The sequence below is a fragment of the Otolemur garnettii genome, unplaced genomic scaffold, assembly GCF_000181295.1.
Source record: "Otolemur garnettii isolate 467f Iridium unplaced genomic scaffold, OtoGar3 scaffold00039, whole genome shotgun sequence".
NCBI classification, from domain to species: domain Eukaryota; kingdom Metazoa; phylum Chordata; class Mammalia; order Primates; family Galagidae; genus Otolemur; species Otolemur garnettii.
The window spans coordinates 188,584-199,072 of NW_003852434.1; the positions used below are offsets into that span (position 1 = coordinate 188,584).

At 34.9% G+C, this 10,489-nt stretch overlaps 1 protein-coding gene across 1 annotated transcript in view; it reads right to left on the reverse strand.

Moving 5' to 3' along the window:
- CCSER1 (coiled-coil serine rich protein 1) overlaps positions 1 to 10,489 on the reverse strand; it is a 639,717-nt gene that overhangs the window by 90,094 nt on the left and 539,134 nt on the right. The window contains exon 8 of the mRNA XM_023513363.1: positions 3,988 to 4,071. Within this exon, the coding sequence (XP_023369131.1) occupies positions 3,988 to 4,071 (84 nt within the window). The remainder of the gene's footprint in view (positions 1 to 3,987; positions 4,072 to 10,489) is intronic.

A 10,489-nucleotide genomic window follows, 5' to 3' on the forward strand; every position in this document is an offset into this window, starting at 1 on the left:
GGGTTGGGGCCAGGTTTGAACCTGCCACCCTTGGTATATGGCCTACTCACTGAGCCACAGGTACCGCCCAGAAATGCAAGGCCTTTCTTAAAGAAAGGTAAGGAAGATGAAGGGAATAAATCCTTCCTATGATCCAGTTCTTATTTAACGCAGAGATATTATTATTATAAAACAACTGGGAGCAGATGCCCCATGCTGTGTGTCAGCTCCTTTCTGTTTATCTGTATATCGTACCACCAACTCCTGGCTCCAGACAGTATTTCTTATTTTCTACAATTAGTTGTCCTACAACATACACACTCCCAGGACACTCTAATATTCTAACATTTAATATTCCTTTTGACATCAGAAAATAATTGTGAATGATTAGTTTTGTCTGTTAAAAATAGCAAAACTCACTAAGATAAATAATGCATATAGATTTCATGAATGATAATTTCAGACTTCTTGAAATCGTTCCTAAGAGTTCCAACTGCTGTTGTCTTCTTTTCAAAGAGAACAGAGAGGGATAAATTAAAAGTGTGTCTATGAAAACACTCATGTAAGACATACAGTTAACAATGTGGATAGTTTACCCAAACACTGTCAATATATAATCTAAAATTGAAACTATTATTTTGAGTTTCTTGATATATTTGTGCTTGGTGAAATCTCCCAACCCATCAGGAAAGAAGTGCTGAACCTAGGTAACGATCTTGAAATCATGGAGTAGAAAAAGAATAACTTTTGAAAGGTGCATTTAGTGTTTGAAAAAGAAATAAAACTTTCTGACTACCACTGTACTTGCCAATATCAAATAGGCGTGAGCAGAAAGAGCATGTTCTATGGACTTACGGACTGAATTGTCCCCTCCCCAATTCATATACTGAAGCTCTGCAATGTGAAGGAATTTGGGGATGGTAGGTTTTGATGAGGTCATAGGGTGCAGTGATTATGGCGAGATGAATGCCCTTAGAAAAAGAAACACCAGAAAACACCAAATGTTCCCTCTCTCTCTCAGTGTGGCAGGCCCCAGTGCAAGGCGATATGAACCCACAGTAATAAGATGGCCATCTGCAATCCAGGAAGAGCACTCTCATCAGAACCCAACCGTGCTGCACCTGATCCCAGACTGCCAGCCTTCAGAATAGTGGGAAAAGGAATTTTTGTTGTGTAAAGCACCCCATCAATGGTATTTTGTTTTGGCAACTCAAGCAGACTAACAAGGCATGCAAATAGTTACAGTGTCCTAGTCCAAGGTAAGGCCCGCCCCCTCCTCAGGACTTTTGTTTCTTTCGTTATCGACAGGTAGATGTTTAGCCTGTAGCATACAAGTCCACTGGAGACAACATACTCACACCTAATACCACTAAAGCAACAGACAAAACGGGGGCGAGTTCGTCCCCAGGATGGAGACAATATACTCACATCTAATGCCACTAAAGCTATGGACAAAATGGGGGTGATTTTGTCCCCAGGAGACGTGTGACAATTCCGGGGGATGCTGCTGGAATCTAGTGAGAAGAGGCCAGGCTACTGCCGGACATCCTACCAGACACAGCAGAGCTGCTACCTGAAACGGCCAACAGGGCCCTGCCCTAAAAATACATTTTTAAAACTTGCATTTCAAAACATTTATTGTGTCCCAACTGCACCCGACTGTGACTTTTTACAACTCTTAAACCTATCATGATGAAGTTAAATAAGTAAACAAATAATTTTAAGAAGTAAAACTGTTTTAATTATTAATTGGGTACAAAGCCTTGGTTAGTATAATTACAGCTAAATTTGCTCTGCAGTGTATATGTGGATAAAATGGCTTGTGATAACAGCAGTGGTCAAGAAATGAGGAACTCACAAGACATAACAGAAAAGTAAACAAGTTCTAAATGGTTATATATTACGCATCTGCAAGTAAATAATACAGTAGAACTAGAGTGGTTTCTATGATTTTTTGATATTTTAAAATTTAGGTAGAGAAAGTAAAAATGTAAAATTTAACCTCTACCTTGTCAGAATGTCATGAGTTATCAATACCAGAGTACTAGAATCAACACTTTCCATGAACCCCATGAACCCGTGTGAGTTCTACCCCTCATCCACCTTCCAAATTCAGTTTTAACAATGCTTTTTTAAACTGCATTCTCCTTTTAAAAAATCCCTTATCCACTTTCTTCCTTAGCTGCAGTCCTCCTCAACAAACAAAAAACAAACTACATTTTCAAAACTTAACATTTTCCTGCATTGAGATATTCAAGATGATTATACAAATAACATAGCACAAAATTAAAAGGTACCTTGATGGTTACCTGGGAAATTTTAGAGGCAAAATAGCCAATTTGTGTAATTCAAGTTTAAAGAAAAGAAAAACACACATAGTTGTGTCTCATTTTAGTAAGTCAGCCAACCTGGGACCTTTTTTTGAAAGGAGGGACGCTGAATCACTTTAATTATAACTATGTGGTACTGGCTCTGAAAGGAGTCATGTTCTTTCTCATTTGGTTTAACAAATGAAGGTCTGATTTCTTGTGTTTTGCTATGTTTTAAATCTGATCACAACTAATGCTAAGAAGAAAAATGAATACTTCTGAGTTAGTTATCCAAAATAAGCACTCTCTGACAAAAATGAATGGATATTCTGCTGGGTTAAAATTGATGATTCTATCCTTCCTTCCATAAATATCTATGCGACATTTATTCAACTCAAAGATATTTTTGTATGCCACACAAACACAGCTCATTACACAATACATATTTAGAGGGTGAGGTTTAATAGAGAAATGTTTTCACTATGTAATATGTAAAATTTATATTATAAATATATTACTGATAAAAGTTACTTCCACTAATACAAGACAGGTTCCTTTAGTCTGTAATACTCCTGCTATTTTAATTACTAGTTTATAGGTTTCCTAAAGTTACATAGGAGCAATAATAAGACCAATTATCAGCATTGTCAATAGAACATGGTTTAAATAAAGGTCAAGTTTCAGTGAAAACATTATCAATTTCAAGAGTCAATAGAGTATGTCCCAAATTCATCTGATATCTCACTAAAATGTTAGAAAGTTTCAGATACCTGATGATGTATAATCTGGTCATTTAGTTACATTTAACAATTACCTAACACACCATTGTTAATCTGGAATAATTATAAAAAATATTTCTGACTAAGATTTGTTTCTTGATCTTTCTTGATAGAGAGTCAGGATCTTTTTTATTGCATAGCTATTTCTTTATTCCACTGCTATTGTAAAAACTCCTGATGAATAAAAATAATCCCTTCTTACTCTTTATTTAACTCTTGTTTTAGAGTGCTATCACTTTTATTTGTATCCCGAGTGCATGTTTTATTGGAAAATACTCTTAATATAATAACAAAATTGAAAATGCATACCTAGAAAAATAATGCCCACAGCTCTTACCAAATGTATTTTCACGGTGTGAAAATATGATCCCTTATGTTATTCTACAATGTCACATATAAAAGCCAAACCCTGAAAGCATAAACTATATTTAATTTTATGTTTTGTATAATTTTTCCATTTATTTGGGAATTACATAATAAATTAACAAAAGGTCTCATTAAATTAACACATTTTGGTAGCTCTGTGAAAATAAAATCTATTTTGCTTTCCAGATTATTTTGTTTTATGTTATGATTGTATCTCTAGGTATAGCAGTATGGAGTTAAATTATACACTTCACAAAATATTATGTGGCCTTAGCCTTCATGACTTTTGATAAATACAACTGAAATGTTTAACCTTGGTTCAGGAATATGTTTCTGGAATTATATAAGTGTCCAGATATAAATAATTCTCTCGGTTTTTCATCTTGTGAAAGATCTACAGTCTTGGTGACCTGAGATCATAGAATGGATAATCAGATTCAATCATTAATAGCATTTATAAATAGTTAATACTGTAGTGCTAATAAATAAGGGTTTATAACAAATAACCTTGCAAGGAAAATGCACTCTGTGGGCCTAGTATTGTTATCACTTACCAGCTCTTCCTGAAGTTGGGAAATGAGTTCATCCTTCTCCGTCAGCTGCAGCTTGAGCATCGAGCATTCATCTTTCATTATATCCTATAAAAACATCAAAGAGACGGCATAATAGGCTTAGCCCTTTCACTGTGCTCTTGATAAAGAAAGTCAGCCTCACACAGTGGGAGATAATTGCTTCTGACTAATGAAACTCAAATTTCCTCTACAGTGTGATATGTTTCCTAATATATTCTAAGTGTAAAAAAATATATATTCCAAAATGGTTTTATACTACACAGGATACACACAAACACACACACCCCCCTCTGGGTTTTTTTTTTTTTTTTTTTTTGGACACAGTTATTTTTGTTTTCTTTTTGGTATCTCTTTCCCATTTTGTTGCCTAAGACAGAAACCAAGGAACCATCCTAAATTATTCCTCCTCCTATTCTTGTGCATATATAATCAGGAGAATAAAAAGAGACATTACAAAAGATACTATATCTACCATTTGTTCTCCTGCAACAATTAAACATTAATTCTCAAACCAACAGCTAAGTTACAATTTTTGTCTTTAATGATGTCCCTATTACATGATCTCTTTCACCAAATCTTAATCTTTGGGAATATAATCTTCACATACTGCATGTATTCTCAACCACAATGTCTATGTACATAATACATCCATATCATGGCCTCTAGTACTCTATGCTGGGAACTCCCACATGCACCTACCTAATTCAGTATTATCTATCTTGTATCCTCCAACTCATAAGCACTACTACTTACTGAACACCCACACATACACACACAAACACACTTAGCATTATCCCACAGACATTCAAACTCAACATTCAGCCCAATATCCTCTTCCCTCACCTGAAACTTTTCTCTTTCCCCATAATCTTCCTATTTCCTAAAATAATAATCAGCAAGCATCCTGTACTCTCAGCCCCTTCTCGCCTTGAACCAAGTCTGAACCCAAAGTCTTTAATCTCTTCTTCTTTACTATTTCTTGGACACCCATCTCTACTCCCCAGTGCCTGACTCTAAGGGCTCACTGCTTCTCCCCCAAATTTCGGCAAATCTCTAACGTGGTTTCCCTACCTCTGGCTCCAGCACTTTCTCTGTCTGCCAGAAATTTTTCTAAGTGAGAATTAATTCTGTTGCTTCCTAATTTAACAGCTAATCATCTCCTTCTTCAAGAAAAAAGATGCCCAAACACTTCAGCATAGCATATTGTGCTCTTCATTATCTGTTACTTGTGTATTTTCGAAGTTGCAAAATTTTCGACTTTCAATTTCCTCACGACTTTCACTCACTCCTACAGAGCTGAAATGTAATACGCTGTCACAGCTCTTCACTTCACACATGCACGTGGATGTCACCCCTCTGCACTGTACTGTCTCCGTCCAGTGCACCCTTCTACCCCTCACAATATTGCCTGAGTAAGACACATCACAGGCGTAACTCCTGATCTCACTAGGAAGTTCCCCTTGCTGGCTGGGTTACAAGTCCCAGCTGCACTGAAGGACTTTGTTTCCTTACAAGAGCAGACATACCTAGTCCATTAGCATAAAACCTAATAATTGGCACATATAAGATACTCGTACTCATGTTTTCCTCCCACAAACTGACCAAGTAAATGGTGCAAACATTAGGGGAATACCCACTTTCTCTAAAATCTGCCCCCTTATTTGAGCTGGCAAGGAAGAAAACTACTAAAAGCTTAGAGAAAACAGACTATGATAGTTCTCAGGGTTTTAATAATTTCTACTTCTATACTGAGCAATGCAGAATTAATAGTTCCAATTCATTAATATCTCTTTACTTTTGTTTACAACCAGCTTGACTGAGAGGGAGATGCCGACTATCTATTTCTTCTCTTGTAGCAATCCCATTTTTTGACCAAATTGTGAGTTTTGTGGTTAGAGTTTATACTCATCGCTTTCAATACTTAGTTTTGTAGATTCTAAATGTTACTGTCCATGGCAAATGGTTCTTCTCGCTCTACATTGCAAAGGGGAAATTAGCATACCTAGGAAGTGGGTAAGAAAATAATCCTGTTTCTTAGAATCAGAGAGATATTTAGGAAATATCCAAATCTTTGATGCTGCAAGTATATAGCCATGTGATTCTATTAGTTAACGTCTGTGAGCCCCATGGGAATTTCTGATGATAAAAGATGATAAAACACCTGATGACAAAAACTCTTTTATGTTAGTATTTAAAATTCCCAAAGTCTTACATATATTTCATTCATGAAAAGTTAATTCTCTTCATAAAATAACATGTGGTCTCAGGTTCGTTCTCCAGGGATTAAATACTGAGACGGAATTAAGGGCACAATATGTTTATTGGAGAAGGGGAAGAAAAGGAAATTTGAATGAAAAGGGGAAGAACAGGATTTGGAAAGGGAGAGGGAGGGCCATGATTCATACTGACAAGTTTTCGTCAGCTAAAAGAGAAGTTCCAGAGCCAAGATGTCCTTTCAGAGGAATCTCATGTTGCGGGAGGCGTAGGCTGTGTCCCACTCCCATTTTTAGTCATTGGTTGGGAGTACCTCAAAAATAGCTAGGCCTCAGCAACCCCTACCTTATTCAATCATTGCTTTAGATGACCCAGTGAGGAGCCCAGATGCCAGATAGGATGCAGAAGCGGGCTCTGAAGGAGCTAACAGCTGGAAGCGGTCAGCTAACCACTCCTGGCACCGAGACCGTGAGTCTGCTACTATGTACTATGTTGTTTTTTATTGATTAATTAACAACAGCATTTTTTTTATTAACCAGCATTTTGTCAATTAAATAGTTTAAAATGGAAGATCTGTCTACATTGTGTCTACTAGTAATAATAAAGAAGCTTGGTTTCCCAAAACTATGTTCATTTTAACAATTCTCAGACTTTACTCCTGGGGAAATATTTCAAGAAGTTCACAATCTCATAGCTTTAAATCAGGTAGAGCTAATATATTTGCATTTATCTATGGAATAACACATATTGAAGATATATTGTATGCTACCAAAGAAACTTTTTAAAAGCCTTCTCTGTGAATGACTTCACAAATGAATCTTCATTGCTCAGAGTGTGTTTTTGTTGTTATATATATATGAGGCAACCACATAAGTATCTAATATGCAGAATGCAAGCCCTTGAATAATACCCTCAGATGAGGACTGATAGCAAAATTTCCTGAAATTCTCATTATATGTGCAAAATTTTATTTTTTATTTTTTATTTTTTTGAGGCAGAGTCTTACTTTGTTGCCCTTGGTAGAGTGCTATGGTGTCATAGCTCACAGCAACCTTAAACTCTTGGGTTCGAGTTATCCTCTTGCCTCAGCCTCTCCAGTAACTGGGACTACAGGTGTCTGCCACCATGCTCAGCTATTTTTAAAGACAAGGTCTCCTCTTGCTCAGGCTGATCCCTAACTCCTGAGCTCAGGCAATCCACCCACTTGGCCTCCCAGAGAGTTAGGATTACAGGCGTGAGCTACCATGCCTGGCCATTTATATTTGCAAAATTTTAGAACATACTTGGCAGGACAATCTATTGAGGTAGAAATCATATTCGTATGTAGAATTTACAGTTTTGATATTTTTTGTTTTCAAAATAAAGTTATTTCATTAACTTGTACTCTAATGTAACCAATTTAACTTTTTGCTATTTAAATATACATTATTCTTAGATAGGAAAACATATAATTTAATATAGTGTCATCTGTTCTCATTCAAATGCAATTAACTTTAGGACTAAAATTCTTTATTGTTTCCTATTGCAGTAAGTATTCATAAATGTGTAGCTCAATGTGGCAGATTAAGATGGATGTAAATCCTTTGTTAGTATTCCTATTTGAAAGTGAAGCCTAATGCTCTTTTTCTTGGTGCTAGGCTGGGCTCATTAATTTGCATGACCAATAGAATATGACATAATTAACTGTGTGGTTTTCAGGCATAAGTCAGGAAAGGCCTTTTGTCTTCCGCAATGGTGTCTTAGAATCTCTATTTCAAGTTACCCAGTCAATAAAAGAACCTACCAGCCACGCTGAGAAGCACAAACCGAGTGGTGCTTTCACTGGCAGGTCTAAATAAGCTCTCAAAGGCCACCCAGCAAGCTTGCCAGCCATGAGAATGAGTCACCTTGGACATCCAGCCTCATGGAGTCCTCAGGTGACTAACGCCCCAACCAACAACTGCCTGAAAAACCAAAGGGTAGAGCTACCCAGCTGAATCATTCACAGTTCTTGACTTAACACAAAGTTGTGAGCATAATAAAAGCATAGTTTTAAGCTACTAAGTTTAGAGAAAACTTCTTACAGAGATCACCAGAACATATGGACCAATTCTAAATTATTATAATTAGAATTAGGGTAAATTATGACATATTTTTATGTAAAAATATATACAGCTAATTTCTAAAACAAAAGATTTTGTGATTTACCTTTTGATTTTTGTAATTATAGTTACATTTAGAGTGATTTTCAAATAACACATTTGAACAATACCATGAATATTTATGCTATAACCTGCTAGAGAACAAAAAATAGATATAAAATTACAACTTATTTTATCCCTGCGCTTTTATTTTATAAACTTGGAAAGTTAGACTAGATACTCATAAATTTAGGACATTTTTCCTAAATTCAGTTTCTCGACTCCACTCCAATGCATTTTATAATATATATTGCCTGTATTCAGAATCACCTCATTGTTTTAGACTATTATAAGAATAGAAATCATTTGTCCAAAAAAGGCAACTAGAATCTGTAAATCACCTTGAAAATAACCTTATGCTGAAATGCAAATGGGAAAAAAAATCAAATAGTAATTTCTAATTCTCACAAGCCTCCCTAATAATTCCCAGGTAAAATTAGGAGCATAATTCTTGGCTTCTAGTTACAAAAACATATTAAATTTGTTATTGAGTCATCATGACTTTCTGTTTATTTTTAGACTTCTGGTCTTCTCTCTGGAGGGCTTTAGTTTATGAATTACAAGCTGTTTCCTCATTCTTTCAAATGAAAAATTTTAAAGATGAAAACGTAAAGTAAAACTCTATGAGAGCAAACAGGACAGAATGTTATAAGTGAATAAAGAGAAAAACAAAAAAGATATATGGTGAGGAGGACAGCAGCGGAGAGATCAGAAAACATAAGAATATTTACTAACTGGCAATCGATTTTGTAGATCTACCAAAATAAGTGACCTCATATAATTCTTATACTGACTTCACTTTAAAGTAGCATGCTGTCTGCAACATCTGGGAAGCTCGTGAAACGGGTAAATAATCATCCAGCTAGTTCCATGAGAGGAACTACTTTTCAGATACTTAAAACAAGGTCAATAAAAACACACCTTCAATTAACACTTAGTTTAAAACAATTAAAAATATTCTATAAACATGTTAGTATTAATAATTGCTACATGATACTATAAAGTTTTCTTTTTACAAATATTCAATTAAAAATGATTGCAGACCTGTCTTTGCATGATGCTCAGTTAAGAGAGGAACTAACATCCCATGACAAGTGCGCTTTTTCCCTAAAAACACTTCTTAAAAATAAAAAAGGCATAGCACAGTAATTTATGATATTTTTAATGGTCATACCTCTATATTTGTTAGAGGTAAAATACACATAGTTTGCCCAAAGATTTGTCCTTCTCTTTTTTACTAAACTCACAAATATATTACCAAACAATACTATAGATTGTATATCCTAGATATTTTAAGTTTTTGAAACACCTAAATAAATAATTCTTTGATATTATAGTTACTTTGATTTATTCTGGTATTCATAAGAGACGAAGTTTACAAATAAAACACAAAATATAATTTAAAAATATACATATAATAAAAGAAAATGGTACATCATATATCGATTTAGTAATAAAATTGTTAGTAATTTATTTTTCAAGGCATGTTCAGGAATGAATACATGTTTAAAGCCAGGATCTTAGAAATGTATTTATTTAGCATATAAGTAAAATCAGGAGAAGCACTATCCCTTGACACAGCAGTTTATCTGCTAGGATTTCTAAGCAATTAAAGAAGAATATTTGGATAACAGCATAATCTTTTAATCTGTGAATGGTACTCTTAGGAACTCTTAAGAATTCTTACCGATCTCCACCTATCAAAAGATAATAATAACACCACTTTGTATTTGTAAGGGAATTTATAATGAAAACAAACCACTTTCATGTGCAGAATCTATTTTTTGCTATTAGACTCTTGTTTTTTGACCAACTATGTAACAAAATGGTATATTTCTAGGATAAGCAAGGCTTTAAACATAAAAAAGAAGCCAGGAAGATAATTGTAGCAAAGAACAAAAGAAGGGAGACATTTATAACAATACCAAGAGCCTAAAATTGTGTCCATCACATTCTCAACAAAATTGAAGTCCTAATTTTTTGAATAATTAAAAATATTAGTTTAGAATAAGAAATCTGTTAAGATGTTAAAATAGTTCATGGGACCACAGACCTGTCATTTCCAAGTTGTTAGTGTCCTATTTAACTCC